This window comes from Lynx rufus, unplaced genomic scaffold, assembly GCF_022079265.1.
Source record: "Lynx rufus isolate CCGP_SWC_20201006 ecotype Redwood Valley unplaced genomic scaffold, mLynRuf1.p SCAF_19, whole genome shotgun sequence".
Classification (NCBI taxonomy): Eukaryota; Metazoa; Chordata; class Mammalia; order Carnivora; family Felidae; genus Lynx; species Lynx rufus.
This window is the reverse complement of record NW_025814833.1, coordinates 6,382,196-6,399,048: the sequence shown is the minus strand read 5'-3', so window position 1 is coordinate 6,399,048 and position 16,853 is coordinate 6,382,196. Positions and strand designations below refer to the sequence as shown.

At 50.1% G+C, this 16,853-nt stretch overlaps 1 protein-coding gene across 5 annotated transcripts in view; it reads right to left on the bottom strand.

Annotated features, from left to right (window-relative positions):
* TMEM164 (transmembrane protein 164) overlaps positions 1-12,658 on the bottom strand; it is a 167,299-nt gene extending 154,641 nt beyond the window's left edge. The window contains exons 1-2 of one of the 5 annotated variants that reach the window (XM_047081842.1): positions 12,599-12,658; positions 11,208-11,878 (exon numbers count right to left, since the gene is read on the bottom strand). In XM_047081842.1, coding sequence (XP_046937798.1) covers positions 11,208-11,597 — 390 coding nt within the window. In that variant the 5' untranslated portion in view covers positions 11,598-11,878; positions 12,599-12,658. Of the gene's footprint in view, positions 1-5,369; positions 5,429-11,207; positions 11,879-12,200; positions 12,306-12,598 lie in introns of those variants that run through there. The other 4 variants (XM_047081841.1, XM_047081843.1, XM_047081844.1 and 1 more) reach the window with 4 other exon arrangements.
* Positions 12,659-16,853: the final 4,195 nt, after the last annotated feature.

The window sequence follows — 16,853 nt, the reverse complement described above, 5'->3', positions numbered from 1 at the left end:
TAATTTTTTTTCCTGTCCATTTACTGACATGGAAAGCAAGGCACTGGTCTACTTTATTTTCTTTTAATATTTATTTATGTGGGGGAGAGTGCAGGTGGGGGAAGGGGCAGAGAGAGGGGGACAGAGGATCCGAAGCGACTTCTGTGCTGACAGGCTGACAGCAGTGAGCCCAATGTGGGGCTCCAACTGACTGAACCACAAGACCGTGAGCTGAGTCAAAATCAGACCGATGCCCAACAGACTGAACCACCCAGGTGCCCTGGCATTGGTCTACTTTAAACCTACCTTTGTCCTCGGAGTTCTGGAAGCAGCCCTACCTCCTCCAGTAATTACCAAACCCTGGTAACAGACGGCACTTGAGAAAGTTACACTCCCCTCAATCAAAAGGAATTAATGAAAAAGGAAAAAAATAAATCCACACACCTGTCTCCGTCCACCCCCAAACCATTCCTTCCATACTTTGGTCATATACTCGCTGGTTTCCTAGGCTACCAATCTTAAGATAGCTTGCCCCATGAAGCCAGCCCATTGATGGAAGAGTGGCCCAGAGGTCCCTGGAAAGCCAAGCTTCCTACCAGTGACAGCCATCTGCCAAATTCTTCAGATGGGACTGGGTGATTCAAAGTAACTTTTCAAATTGCCCATCAAGCTGTCCTTAGGCCTCAAACAGCCAAGCATCATGGAACCAATATTTTTGCCCACTATGTGCCAGGAAAGCTTTACTTAGATAAGATTCTCAACACTGCCTTCCTGTACCTAAGCTTTATCGTCTTATTCCAGCACCAGGCACCCAAGCTCACAGGAGCAAGCAGCCATAATGACAATGATGATGGTCATCATTGCCATTGCCATCACCATCATCATCATCACAGCTAAAACTTATTAAACATTTACTAGGTATCAGACACTATCTTATTAGTCCATTTTACACGTGTGGGAACGTAGGCTTAGAGAGGTTAAGCAACTTGCCCAGAGCTAGACAGCTGGTGGTAAGATCTGAACCCAGGCCCTTACCCGCCTCGGGTCCGTGCTCTGTGTGTGCTGACCCACTGTGCCACCACGGCCTTGAAATAGATCGCAGTAATACTACTACTCTGAAAAACTGCTAACATTTATTATGTGCTCACAATGAGCCAGAACTCCCGCTGAATACTCGATGTACGTTATTTTGCTAAATCCTCACAAGAGCCCATTAGGTAGGTGGCATGATTCCCATTTTACAGAAGAGTGAAACTGAGGTTCGCAGCAGTTATGTTACATGCCTAATATCATGTGATGAAGCAGCTCAAATGCAGACCCAGGAAATGTGGTCCAAAAACTCAAGCTGAGAGGCTGAACTTGCATTTGGAAAAGGAGGCATTTCTACTGCCCTACCTAGTCAGGCTCCCTGCTGTGTCCCAACTCCAAACCTCCAGGGTCCCAGCAAGAATGTGACAAGTAAATGTTAACGAGGAAGGCTCTTTAGCCCTCCCAGGTCAATTCGGCTCGGATTAATCTAGGAAAAGAGGATCAAGACTCTCTCCAGAAGTCTCTCTCCTTACCCCCCATCTTCCCTCAACCTGTCTTCTGAAGAAAGCACCTCACATCCAGCAGTCTCTGCTAGAGCTCTGCTCAGAACATCTAATAAGTGTTTACCCAGGGCTCCCAGAGCCATAGTTAAGGGCCTTAATGTGCAATCTGGCTCTGCGCCCTATTTAATCAGCACCTGAATGAAATGTCTCTTTGCTAGCAACAGCCAGAGCACAGGCAGGCAGAGGCTTTCTGCAAACACAGCTGGTCGGTTGGCAAAGGCGATTCAACACGCAGGCAAAATACACCCTGAGTTTATACCACCACTGATACGTGATAGAGGCAGGGAGACTGAAGGCATCAGGTTGGAAACAGCATGGGCCCATGCTTCCTGACTTCCCTGGATGACTTTGCTTCTCCCTTTCCTACCCACCTAAACACCTGCCCAACGGGGCACGGCCTGGGCTGTTTTTGCCAGATACGCCAATCCTCTCTAACCTCCTGGCCCCTGCCACCCATCCCCTTCCCTGAGCACCTCCAGGCCCAGGACAAGACACACCCTACCTTCTTCCCTCTGGCATTTCCTCCCACAGCTATGGGAACGGAACCACAGGTTACTGAGATTCCCCCAAACCCTCCCCTTCAGATCCAGATCCCTTGACACAGCATGCATGGACAGATGTGCAAGCCATGCCCTGCTTAGCTGGCAGCTCTTTCCCCGGGAAGAAGCAGAGTCAACAGAGAAGGCTGATGCCCAGAGGAGGAGGAGTCCTCCCCAAGACTTCAAGCACTTGGAGGGAGGCTCACGCTGGGGACCAGCGAGTAGGGTAGCAAGGACTGAACATGGGAAAAGGCCATGTGCTCAAAAATAATGGGACAAGGGCGCCTGGGTGGCTCAGTTAAGCGTCTGACTTCGGTCATGTCATGACCTCACAGTTCATGGGTTCAAGCCCCACATCAGGCTCTGTGCTGACAGCTCAGACCCTGGAGCCTGCTTTGGATTCTGTGTGTGTCTCTCTGTCCCTCCTCCGCTTGTACTCTCTCTCTCTGTCTCTCTCTCTCTCTCAGAATAAATAAACCTTAAAAAAAAAAAACTGGGACACACCTCACCAATTTGAGATCACGCTGGGGTAACAAGGCCCTTTTGGAAAATCCTCCCCCCACACACACCCAGTTAGGTCTGAAACCTCTTCATACCGGAACAGCTTTCTTCCTAATTCCCTCATGGCTATCACCGCCTCTGACAGAATGGTCATTTTGGATGCTAGAAGGCATTGCATTGGAGCCTGGATTATTCTGGAAGGGGGCAAGCTTGGATGGGCTGGGCTGGGGGACAGACTTGGAAGCAGGGGCGAAGGAACAGGAAAAAGAAAGGTAGCAGGACAGCGTCGCATGAGACACTAAAAATCTTCTGGTCGCAGGTGGGATGCCTGCTATCTCATTTCCTGTACTTAATGCCTTCTCGCTGTCATCAATGTTCTTTGTTGTCTGTCCTTGACAGCATGGGCCCTCCTTGGGACAGCACAGAGAACACAATGCTCTATCTCACGAACCCCCGACTGAGCACTGATGGGCAACTGCAGTTGGCTATCAGCAGCGCAGAAATGACAGAGCATTTCTGGAGTTTTATTTGGTTTGCCAAGGGAGAAAAGAGATGAAATCTACCCCTGACAGTAATATGCGAATGACTCCCGGTTATAGTTGTGAAGCTTTCTTATGCTTTGCATATATTGTTCCCTATGCCTAGAATTCCATTCCTTCCTACAATGCCCAGCTCATTGAGCACCTACTATGAGCCAGGCCCTGATAGAGGCACTAGAAAAGAAAACCAGACAAACAAGAGTCCCTGCTCTCCCGCAGCTGATGGGTCTCTTTCGTGAGCCAGCTCAAATGTCTCCTCTTCTAGAAGGCTTTCCTTCATTGCACTAGGTTAACAAAAAAAAGACCCTCTGGGCCCTATGTCTTGTTCAAATGTTACTGTAAATGTCACATTGTAATTTCGTTGATCTTGTCTGTCTCATCTCAAGCGAGTGACACGAGGGGAAAGAATGTTTCGTATTCATCTCTGAATCCTTGGATAAATAGCTGCTGAATGTGGGGTGCCTGGATGGCTCAGCCAGTTGAGCATCTGACTTCAGCTCAAGTCATGATCTCGCAGTTTGTGAGTCTAAACCCTGCGTCAGGCTGTCTGCTGTCTGCATGCAACCCGCTTTGGATCCTCTCTGCCCTTCTGTCTGTCCCCTGCTCACGCTCTCTCTCTCAAAAATAAAATGAAACAAGTGTCCTGCAAACAGAATTAGCATGCAGTAACTCTTTGGAAACTCCCCTTAGTTTCCAAAGATCTTAGAGACTGGCAGGGAGGGAGGACCAGAGGGTGATGGAGGCCTGGCTGAAATACTTACTTCAGTGACATAACTCCCAGTCACCAAAGAAGCCACTGGAATGCTGAAGCTACCTTAAAATGTAGCTCACAGTAACTTGGGGCCTTCACACTTTTAATCGCAGCCACATTATTTAACACCTACATAAACACTGAGGCACTGCCAGAAGGTTCAATGCCCTGCCCACAGGCCACCCAGATTCACGCCAGTCAGGATGAGCTTTTGAACCAACGTGCTACCTAATACTTTAGCTACTAGATAATGTCTCTCAAAGTGGGGTTCAAGGCTCACCAACATCAGAATTACGAGGGAGCATGTAATAAATGCAGAGTCCCATCACTGCCCTCCACCTACTCAGACTCCACGTAGAGAGCCAGGGATCTGCACTACACCAAGTTTCCAAGGTCATTTTTCACAACGAAAGTTCGAGAATCCTTTCTCTCCACACCCCCAGTTTCTTCATGTCCACACTGCCAGTTACTGGCAGAAGAGGGACACCTGGGACGAGATATTCTCAATTTAACAAAAGATACGTAAGACCATGAATACAGTAACTTCATGAGTGGAACCCTTTCACAATGTATGTGTATGTCAAACCATCATGTTGCACACTTTAAGTATCTTACAGCTATCTTACCTCAATAAAGCTGAAAAAACAATTCAAGTACAAAAAAAAAAAGATACAAAAGGCCAAGAGAAGTTTACAAATCTGGCTCTTCTCACTGAGGGCATTTTGATGAGGCATGATGACAATGAGCTACCACTGAAACATGCAGAAAGAGATGGAAAGTGAATCACTAGCCTAATAACATTTCTTTAATTTATGCGATATTAAGGAAGGAAAAGAAGTAGGCCTGTCCAGATGTCTGCCGAGGGATTAAGACCAAGATCCAACAGCATAATTTCCTCACTGGGATGAAAGTGAGCAGAGACTCTGGGCAGAGAGCAGGCTGCAGCACTAATCACTGGCTCTTTGTGATGGAAATGCAACAAGAAAGATATGTGAGCTAGAGCCCTGACCACCTCTCTCCTCTGGCTATTTCAAAAAACGGACAGGAGATTCTCCTAATGGGCACAAGAGACACAGGAACCATGCCCATCAGGCCTCAAAGGAACACAGGCAGGGCCACTGGAGGCCAACAAAAACACAGAGGAGAAAGTTGGCTCTGTCCATCGGGCAGTCAGCATTATCCAGGTACACGCTGAACAACCAATGTACGTGTATGGTATTGTATTAAGCTGTGCAGAGAGTTACAAAGGAGAAAAAAAAATAACACTGACCCCTTCCGTTAAAAAAAATATATATGCTCACGCTAACGGTGGAGACTGAACAAACACACACACGCACAAAAAAAAAAAAAAAAACAAGTGACCCAGCCAAATGCAGAATTACCTACAAATATACAAAAGTATACGTTAATGAGCCAAATCATCTGAGGAATGTTCAGAGGGTTGAGAAAGGATGACAAAAGGTGTTACCAGAATGACTGGAATAACTGGAGTCGGTCAGGGTCATCTGGAAAGATCTTCAGGACGATCTACAGTGGGGAGGAACAGACAACAAATCCTATGAAGACAACGATGACAAAGGTGGCCCAGGTATGGCAAAAGGGACAAAAATCCAGGGAGGGGCGTCTGGGTGGCTCAGTCAGTTAAGCATCCAACTCTTGATTTTGGCTCAGGTCCTGATCTCACGGTTTGTGAGTTTGAGCCCCACATTGGGATCTGTGCTGACAGTGTGGAGCCTGCTTAGGATTGTGTCTCCCTCTCTCTGCCCCTTCCCTGCACTCAGTCGCTCGCTCTCTCTCTCAAAATAAATAAATAAATGTGTTGTTTTTTTTTTAAGTTTGAAAACAATCCAGGGAGCCTGTGGATCATCCCATGAGTAGGCGCCAGCAACACACTGTTTCTTAAAAGCGAGCACCATGCTGGGTTATGTTGGCAGGTATAGACTGGGACCAGTCACAACATCCAGTTTTACGGGCTATACATGAGAAAGGTATACAAGCAAGGACTAGGAGCCAGAGAAGAGTCACAGAAATGCTCAGGGGAATGAATTCCAAAAGCTAGCAAAAAAAGTTGCAAAGGAGCAGAGGTTTGTCAGTTTCTCACTTGAGGTGAAAATACATTGGTCACGTGCCAGCTCTGATCAGCTCTACCCAGCTTCTCTGTTTAAGTGACCACACAGTTACTTAGAGGATTAAAATGCTTTGTTTTCCACATGGCCCATTTCACGGAGAAGACGGAGACAGGAGAAGGTGAAATAATTTGCTCGGGTCCCCACAGCAAGCCATGGGCAAAACTAGCGTCAGTGTTAAGTCCTAGGGTGGTCTGTGGGTTGTGGGACACAACAATCCACACACGACTTCTCTTAATAATGGACACCCCCAAAAGATGGTAACAATGGAAGATGGAAATATTCTCTGCAAATTTCCTCGGGGGAAAAAAATAAAACAAACTAAAAAGGAATGTCATGCCTCACTGCTGAGGCCCATATAAACATCATCCTCTTGTGTCCCCCTGGACTGATGACACAGGACACAGTCCATCTGATAAGCTGTCAGCAGATGGCTGGATCCCTCATTGTACCCATTACCCACCAACGTCAATTCCAAGGAGGGGCAGTTATCAGTGCTCCAGACACCAGATGGGGATGAGGAGGTGTGGCTGGTCTGAAGTCAAGGAGGTGGGGGGTGGGGGGGCTAAAAAGCCTAGTTCTCAAATCCATCAGGTTTTCTCTAAAGCAAATCCATCACAGGGTGAACGGAACACACCACTGTTTATTCAGTTAGTTCCAAAAGGTGTCAGAAAAAGCTCAGGAATGTTTTGAAGATGTGCCATTCTTACATTTGCAGCGAGGAAGCAGGAAAATCAAACAGTGAAGCAAAAGCAGGCAAGCCGGATTTGGTGGAAATGAGACTTCTAATATAGTATAAAGAAGACAGGGAATCAATAGCAATGTTAACCCTAAAAAAGGATGGGACTCAGTCAGAGCTACTGGCTAAGGGGCACCTGGGTGGCTCAGTCAGTTGAGCATCCAACTTCAGTTCAGGTCATGATCTCATGGTTCGTGAGTTTGAGCCCCGCATCGTCCTGCTGCTGTTAGCAGGAGCCTGCTTCAGATCCTCTGTCCCCACCCCCGCTTGCACGCGCGTGCTCTCTCTCTCTCTCTCAAAAATAAATAAACGTTAAGAAAAAACTACTGGCCAAAAACCACTGGCTTGGCGGCACCCAGGTAGCTCAGTCAGTTAAGCAAAAGGGACAAAAATCTTGTTTTGGGCTCAGGTCATGATCTCAGGACTCGTGGGGTTTGAGGCCCACAAAGGGCTCTGCACTGACAGCACAGAACCTGCTTGGGAATTCCATCTCCTTCTCTTGCTCCCTGCCCCTCCCCCACTCATGCTCTCCATCTCAAAAATAAACATTAAAAAAGAAAAAAAACATTGGCGTGGGACTCTGGGGTCTATGGCATCGATTATTAATTTGGCAAATGTCCAGCCCGGATCCAGCCTGCCTTATGTGCATAGCCATATGTTGTACCCCACTGAGTTCATTGCCCAATCAGGAGATGTTGGACACAGACACGTCCAAAACCGACAGGAACTGGACAATTAGAAAAGCGATCCAAAATGGGGTCTTTTTGTTACGTACCTAAGACACAGACAATATAACCGCACGCAAGGGAGATGAAGGGCCACTAATTTAAGAACACCAGTCTGTACAGACAGAACTGGTCCAACTGGCGAGCATTTTAACCCTTCTGCTGAGAAACTGTAGACTTTAGGATGTAAACAGCTACGAGAATCTCTTTCTGCTTAAGCCTCAATTCCCACCGCAGCGGCTCAGTCTTAAAGCTACCTCTGCCGTGAACTTGCTGGGTGATTTTTGGTACATAGCATAATCGCTGAGTAAATTCACTCCCTGTCACCCATACCTGCAAGAATAACATGCATGAAGGGACTAGCCATGCTCGAAGAAATACTTATTGGCAGACACCACAGATCTTCACCAAGGCTTATCAATGGCGCGTGAGTCTTGGGGCTTATGAATCCTGACAACCCTCTCGCACTCCGGCTGAAGGGATATGGGAGATGGTTGTGCTTCAGTCACACAAACCATGATCACCCACGGTCCCAGGGCCTCTGAGAAATCAGAGGAGACCAAAAAGAAACCGGACAGCAGGAATATTAATCAAGAACAGAGCTCAGACACAAGAACTGCCCTTCGTTATGCTTCTAATGCTGGCAGCCACCCAAGAGCAGCATGGCTATGATGAGGGGTTGTTTAAAAAGGCCTTGGGAATAAATATTTTACAGACTGAAAAATGGGAGATGGGGAAGCTAACCAATTTCCCTCCAACTCTTCCACTTCCTGGCCTAAAGCAATACTGTCCTTGTTATAAACTTACATGGACTCAGAGGAACAAGGCCTTTCTATGAAGCCAAAATTGAGTCATCCTGTGGGGAGAAACACACCAGAAATATTTTCTGCTAAGCTGTCCCTTTCATTTCAGTCAATGTGTCCCTTTCCTTTTCGGGACCTCTGAACTCCACAGAATGTTCACTTGCCAAAGCATTTCTCTGTACTCAACATCTCCCCTTTGGAATATACAGTCACAGGAAACGTTTTAACATCTTTTTCCAGGCCCACGCTAACCTATCATAAGCCTAAATAAGATAATGCACGTGAAAGTGCCTTATAAGCAGTAAAGTGCCAGGTAAGTGTAAGGTATTATTAACCACACTGGCTATCATTAGCCCTTGCTGCAGTCAAGTCAGAAAACGGTTTCCAACCATCTGTTGTGGAGTTTTCTAAGGACTCCCACTAACTCTGAAAAATCCATACTTTCCTGCTTCCCAGAAAGAGCCATAGGTAGGGTATGGGATGTGGGACTGACCAAAGGCTGGGTCCCACAGCAGGCCTGAGGCTACTAATTTAAATGACACAAAGCAGGGATAGGAGTAAAGAGCATAGGAGAACAATCCTGGTCAGAGTCAAGAATTCCTCAGCATGACTCTGTTCTCTTGCCCCCTGTCCTACAGCTTCAGAGTCTAAGCTAAGCACAGGACAATAAAAAGCATAGGTGACAGACAGGAATCAGTCCACAGTTCCCCACCCCCACCCAAGCATGCATCCCTCCGCAGCAAGCAGCCCCAAGTGCCATCATCATCTACGCATGTGCCCAAGGGTGGCCAGGTCAGGTTGACTTTACTGGGAACATACAGGAAGCCGAAGACGAACAAGGCCACCTGACCTCGGCAAAGAAGAAATGAGGTTCCTTTTTCCACACAAGGAAGCCAAAAAGCATTTCTAGAATAGCACTCTGTTGTATCCCTGGCCACTACTTGAGGAGAAGAGAATCACAGATCGCTGAGTGTCCAGAGCTAGGCATGCAGCTCTGTGTCATTTGGCAGATGGGTAAACTGAGGCCCAAGAAGTTATTTTTCCTCAAAGTCACACAACTGAATAATGCCAGAACAAAGTCTCTACAGTCTTCTAAAAGCTTCTAAAAACCCTTCCACTCAACACCACGGTGCTGCCAGGTTTGATGTCATCACACCAGTTGCAGCCCCAGTCAGGCTAAATTTGGTCCTTTGTTGACCTTCTAGATATGTGGCTGCCAGAGGCCTCAAGACCCCTTTGTAGGAGAGGCACCCTCTGACCCTCACCACCTGCCATCCAAAAAAAGCACTCCTGTCCCAAGAGCCTCCCACAGCAGTGGCTGAGATGCGTTGTTTCCTCTCATTAACAAAAAGCCCATTCATTAAAAAAAGAAAGAAAGAGGACTGGGCTCAAATTTACACAGAAGGGCTAGCTAGGAGAGCCCTGGGCTTCCTGTGTACGGCATTACATCCCAAGAAGCCCTGTCTTAAAAAAAAAAAAAAAAAAAAAGGCCGCCCTCCAGCCCCACTGGATGCTGACAGCCACACAGCTATCCACACCCCCCTTGCCACCTCTGCAAAGACAGGAAGGGGCTGGAGGCCATTCGCCACATTTTACAGATTGGGAAACTGAGGCCAGGAACCTGCAATCGAAGGAGGGCCTAGAACACAGAAGGAGCAAGCGCTGGGCACTCCAGAGCCTCGGAGCCACAAGGAGGCGGCGCCATGATCAGTCCAGGCCTCCCCCTGAGACCTCCCAGTCACCACTGACAGCTTGCAACCCCAAGGAGGGTAGGCGACTTTTCCAACCCAGACGCAACCTCCCATCCCTGGTCCCTGGGCCCCACCAGGCCTGTAAAACCAAGATAATAATCTCAACCTCCTGCCCCACACAGGGTTGTCACAAGTCTCTGGAGAACAACCTTCTACAAATATAAAAGCAATAAAGATGCTAATGACAGGTTTCAAAACTGTCCCTGAATAAAACACACCAGGTTTTTCACAGCCCGAAATCTAAAATAAAGATTTTTTTTTCCCTTCTCTCCTCTTCCTCCTCCTCCGTGATTTTATAGTTTTAGAACATCTCTCCACAAAGGCTGAGTACAGAAAGACTCTCACTCTTGGGCCTCACCCAGATTATTTTTATGTATTTGGCAACTCTCCTTTTCAATCCCATTTGTTTTTCTTAGCACCGCTAATGGGAGGTAAAGAAATCAGCTCTCTGAGCACCCCGGACCATGACCACAGGAAACAGAAGAAGAGTGATAAGATGGAGAGGTTTGCAAAAAATAAATACGCTCTCACCGTGGATAGAGAGCACCAGCCCGGAAGTTCAGGAGTCGGCCTGGGGCCTGTTTCAGAGGGCGCTTAGTAGGAGCTTGGTGCTGCTCCAATGCACACCTCAGAACTGAAAGGCAGACCTCGCCTTAAGAGCATGAAACTCCCCAATGAAAAAAGAGTCATGAAGAGAAACCCATAGAAGTATATCCCCAAAGTACCACAGTGGAGACAAGGAACCTTATCTGACCACCTCCAGGAAAGGGTGTCGTCAGACCTCTGGGAAATTCACTGCAGCAGAGGGGATGGGGGCAGGCCATGGTCCCCAGATGTGATTCAGAAAGGACACCTGGCTGGGGCTAGACGTCCTGCTTGTGAAAGCCCAGGGTAGGGCTGGGAGGGGAGGGACAGCCTACCAGAGTGCCAGTGGTTCCCAGGGCTCTGTCACTACGTCCCTCACCTCCACTGTGGGGCTGACGCATTGTGCAAAGGTGAAAGAAAGCCAAATGTGGAACCCGCACAAAAACAGCCACTCATGGAAAATCATTTTTAAGGGTCCCGCTTCCCGCAAGATGAAGTGCTCTACACTTCCGAGTGTCCTGAGCACACAAAGGACTCTTATCACTAGGGCTGCCAGGGAAAAAGTCAACACACTCACATGCATCATGGTGACCAGGTGACAAGGGTTGAGCAGGTAGATGACGGTCTTGGTGGCGAACTTAAAGCCCACCTCCACCCCGAAGGTCAGGCACAGGGCTACTAAGAGCAGATTCTTGCTCAGGCTCTCCTTGCCTTCCTCTGGCCGCTGGGTCACCTGCTCTGGCTGGCAGCCACGGCCACCCCTACCGTCCTCCTTCGTCTGCCTCAGGATGTGCCGCAGGGCCACCAGGATCTCCAACAGGGCCAGGGTCAGGACCACCACACTTTCCAGCAGCCGCTGCTGCCAAGAGAGGAAGGCAGCACAGTCGGGGCCCCCATTGCCTGCAAAGCTGGGGTCCACGCCCCCATAGAGCCAGTCCAGGAGACTTTGGTAGCTATACCGGGACATGATGCCAAGTGGTTCCCCTCGACCACCGTGCAGGATGCAAGAGTGAGATGGAACACAAGCCCAGAGGGTTGCCCGGGTGCTGGGACGGGTACCGGAGGGCACACCCCCGCACCCGCACCCCCCTCCAGACACCGGGGCACCTAGAGCAGGGGAAGGGAAGCTACACGCGAGGCCCGGGGTCAAGTGCTGGCTCTAACTTGTCCCCACGGCTGTCTGGGGAGCCCCCCGCGCTTCTCCAGTGGCCACCAACGAGGCAGGGTTGAAAGGAGCCGTTGGCCAATCTAAAAGGAAGGAGAGGAAAAAAAAAAAAAAAGGTCTCAAAGAGGCAATTGCATCGGGAATTACGAAGCGGGGCGGGGTGACTAGCGAGGGCAGAAAAGGGAACAGGGGCAGTGGCGAAGCAAGCAAGGGTCAGGGGAAGCCGGAGGCCGGGAGGGTCACGGCGAGGGCCGAGGGGACCCGGCAGTGCCGCGGGAGCCAACCGGGGAGCGGCGGGGGTGAGAGCGAGGGGACACGCGGAGGCCAGGAGAGGAGCTAGCGGGGCCGGGCAGGCGGGGAGGGCGACGGGGATGGCAGGGACGCCGGACTCCTCGTCTCACGCACTCGCCACAGGGGGATCTCTTACTCCTGCAACCGCGTGGCCGTCTCTGCCCCCAGCTAGCAACTTCGCCGCCGACGGGCCCCTCCAACCAATTTAGCGCCGTCCCGGGCCAGCCTCCCGCCCCCGGGTCCACCCCCGAGCCCCCAGCTCCACCCCCGGCCCCAGACGCCCGCCCTCGGGCAGCACCTCCCCCCTCCCGCGGCCCGCCCGGGACCAGCCCCCCTGGCGCAGGCAGCAGCGGGAGGAAGCCGGCGGGGAGGGAGGAGGGGGGGAGCGGGAGGCCGGGCCAGCCGGGGGCTGGGCTTCGGCCGGCCCCCTCCCTCCGCCCCGGCGCCGCATCTGCCCGCGCCTCCCGCCCGGCCCGGGGACCGGCTGCCGCGCCCCTTGGGGCTCCACTCACCGGCAGTTCGGCCCGCGGCCCCGGCTCGGCGGCCGCTCGCCTCCCGCGCTCCCCGCGCTCCCCGCGCCCCGGCGCTCGGCTCCCCCGGCGGCCGCAGCTGCCGCCGCCGCCGCCGCCGCCGCCACAGCGCGCGGCTCCTCCTCCCCGCCTTCCTCCCCCTGCAGCGGCCGCGCTCGCTTCCTCCTTCTTCCCCTCCCTCTCTCCTCCCCCTCGCCGCCGCCGCCTCCCACCACCCCCCCCCCCGGCGGCGTCCCGCGCAGCCTCTCGCCCCCCCCCCACGCCCTCGGGCAGCTACTGCCCCGCCTCGCCGCCTCCCCGCCGCGACCTCCCTAGCTCCCACTGTTCACACCTCCCATCCCCCTCCACCCTCCCCTCTCCACCCTCCTCCGGCCTCAGTCCCCGCCTCCTTCCCCCCCTCCCCCGGCCTGCCTCGCGTTCTGCACTCCTCGAGCCTGCACGCGTGCACATCCACCTTCCTTCACCGCCCGTCTACACAGTCCGCCCCCTCAGGGAAGCCGTTTTGGCCGACTCCGGCTCCCGCGATCCCGTTGCCCCGGGCGCGTCTGTGTCCACCGAGCACATAGTAGGAGCTCAGCGGGTCCTCACCAAGCTCACGGGGAATGAAGAAGCCTGGCTAATGCTGAGCCGCTGTGCCAGCTTTCCTTCGGGGTGTTTGCATGGCTGTGACCTTCTCGGCGCGTCTCCTCCTTTCTGCCCTGAAAGGAGACTCCTGCGGGACCAGGATGTCCTCTTCCCTTGCCTTTGTCGCCCCGGTCCCACTCCTGGTTTCAGTGCCTGACGATGGAGGCCTCTTTTCCTTCTTTTCCTTGCTCTGCTCCGGTATTTTTCTCCCTTTACCCCAGGCCACGGCCACTCCCTCCCCTGGCCCTCCTCCCTTTTTCTCCCGCCCTGCCCTACACCTTAGGCTTGCTGCAGGAAAAGATGCCTCCCCCAACCTTTTCCCCTCCCCTGTCCCTATAGGGGACCAGCTGCTTTCCAACCCGCATTCACGCGGCTGAGGGAAGTGCCCCTGAAGGCCAGCCAGGACAGTGGGGGTGTGGAGGGGCCCAAGAATGGGAAAAGAGCGGCTGATTGGAGCAAGGTCCCCTCTTCTTCGCTGCCTCTACCCCCCGTCTGTGGTTTGATTCTCTTGGGACAAGGAAACAGGAAAGGGACCTCAGAATCTACCTCACAGTGATTTAACATTTATTGAAGACTCACAGTGAGTTAGGAGAATATCCAGAAAAACACAGTCAGGCACTTTGCCTAGGAAACACTTTCGGGTGTTGGCGGCAAGCCAGACTCAAAACATAAAATACAATCTACTGTATTATCAGGCCATGGTCCTATCCTTTCCAAGCCTGGTTTTCCCCACAAATAGAGCTTCAGGGCCAGGTGGCTTTATCTAATTCAAAGCTCTGTATGGCATCCACCAGAGGCCCAATGCTTTTCAAGTGCTAATTAATAAAGAACAGCTCATTCATTCTCCTTTAGGTGTTTTGTTAAATCCTCTGCAACATAACCAAGAAACAAGAAGGGTAAAGTTGTGGTGCTCCCGGCAATGACCTGCAGCATCTGGAGACCTCAAGTTCCTCGCTTCCAGGAAGTAAGAATGAGATTATAGAATTCAGTAAATGGCTTCATTAATCCCTCCAATTTTCCTGCTGAACTTCAGTTGGCAGTTTGGCCTACAGGGTCCTGTGTTTGCAAAACGTCAGTCTTTAGTGACTACAGTCCGGCTAACTTCCTCATCTGAGTCACAAATTCCTCTTTTTTATAGGTAGAAGGGCCAAGTGTTTTTGGCCCAGGCCTGTAATCCCATTTACTTGCTGTGTCCCTTTGGGCAATCGATGCAACCTCTCTGTGCCTCAACTTCCATTAATTGAATTAACTATCATCTAATTCCTAGGATTACGCACTTGGAAATGCGTTGAATTATGTACGACATTATGCTGTATCTGGTGCATAGACATAAATGCTCAGTAAATGCTACCCGTTATTGTTACCCAGTTCTGCATCTGTGTGTGCTTGCGTACATACGGGCATACACCCTGAAATTTAGTGCCCTCCCCCACACCTGCATAAACAATCCTACCCAGCCTTCAGACCGCATGTGATATTGCTTTTTCCCCCAGCTCCCAGAGCTTTCTCCTTCCTCTGAACTTCTATAGCAGTTATTGCCTGCACTACTCATTTTATCCTGAATCACATACTGCCTCCCATTGTTTTCTCATTGTTAGTCCTGTCCCCCACACTCACATCTTTGACAGCAGGGGATAGGTCTTAATCTTTTCTAACCACCCCCCCCATCACAGCACCTAGAGAGTGGCAAATCCAGTAGGCACTAGACAAACACTAGGAGATTGTTGTCCCCATAGGTTAAAAAAAAAGGCAAGCAATAATTGAACCAAAATGGTGGGTCAAATTTTAGAAACTCAAAAAGACTCAGACAAATGTCCTGATCGCTTCCTTGCTGGGACACAGGCCAGAGGCTTCTTGTCTATAAACAGTAAGAAGAGCAAATGAACTTTGCTTTTTAAGGCGAATTAACTTTGCCTTGTAGGGCACAGTGAAAAGGGAACCCGGAATCCAGGCTCCGTGCAGGGGGATCTTGGGGGAAATCAGCTCTCCTTGCTTCAGCGTACTCAGGAAAAATGAGGGGGTTGAAATAGAATGGTTTCTAAGATACCTGTCAGCTCTCATATTCTATGATGCTGGGAACTCAGCCTTCCCGCCTTTTCATCCAAGTCATGTTTGAATCTTAAAGCAGAAAGCCCATCTAGCTGGCCTGGTGATAGGAGCCACCTCTCTGCCTGTTGAGACAATACCCTAAATTCTTTTGTCCAAAGTACCTTCCCAGGTGTGAGATCAGCTGACCTCCCGTGGAGTGCAAAGCAGCAGAAATTATAGCCTCTTTTGTACCACGGACAAACAGAGGCTCAGAAAGGTAAAGTGACTTGCCTAAGATCACACAGAGCGAGCACTAGAAGTTGGGGTTCAACAGCACAGGCTGGAGGAAACTCTTTCTCTTTGACTTGGCCATCTGACCTTTTCTCCCCCTGCACTTTATATTCTTTCAATCCATTCCTGTCCCTCTACCCACAATGTAACCTGAAAGTCAAGTGCATGCGTGATCGCCCACAAGCAAAAAACAATGCACAATCCCAATATTATATCAAGTATTATCAGTTAAAATAAAATGCATGTGTTTGGGGGAGAATGAAGAGAGAAGTCTTTGTCTTGATTTGACTATCCGCTTACTGCTTCTTGCCCCCTCCCCATTCATTCAACTCCAGCTTTCATTCCACAAATATTTACTGAGCCTCTGTTAAGCACTCGGGAATTTGCCGGACATGGGGGCAATTTCTGCCTTCAAGGAGCTTAAAATCCAGCTAGGGGGACATGACTCACAAACAAGGAAGGGCTAGATAATGGTACACGAGGGAGGCATAAATAAATACAAGCAAAGCAAATAGCTGCTTCCTCCAGAGCACGTCTCGCCCATGAGCTGCACAGACAAGGAAGGCAAGAAGAATTCAGGGGTAGTTCAACATCAGGCAAAACTCATCCATGGGGAGAGAGGTCCACATGGCAGTGAAAGGAAGCAGAACTTGTCACCTCAAAATATGCCTCTTTGGCATAAGGATTATTTTAGGCGGATTATTTAAAAGAAGAAGAAGAAGAAGAAGAAAGAAAGAAAAACAGCAGACACAGGAGAAGCTCTGAAAACTGAGAAGTATCCGTTGGTAAGAGACATTTACATTTACAAGGGAAATCTCCATCTGCCCTAAGCCTTGACTTGCTGTCCTGACGTGCTTTCCTCATATTTGGCAGAAAGGTGCAAATCCCATCGTGTCCCTACTTCACAAGAATACACTCAGGACAAATAGGATTACACACATGAGGCTTTTTGTAATCTTGCTGATATACAAGTCCAAAAGATGATGACCGTCATTAAATCTTAAATCATGGAAAAGTCATGCTTTCACCAGGGAAGCCCTTAAAATACATACCTCTGGTACATGCTAAGAACAGAAATAAAAAGTTCAGAGACATCACACACACCAAAAAGGTCTTTGGTTTGGGGTAAACTAACTTTGAACAGAAACTGACATTACTTTTTTTTTTTAATGTTTATTTACTTTTGAGGGAGAGAGAGACACACACACATGGAGCGCGAGTGGGGGAGGGGCAGAGAGAGAGGGAGACAGAATCTGAAGCAAGCTCCAAGCTCTGGGCTGTCAGCATAGAGCTT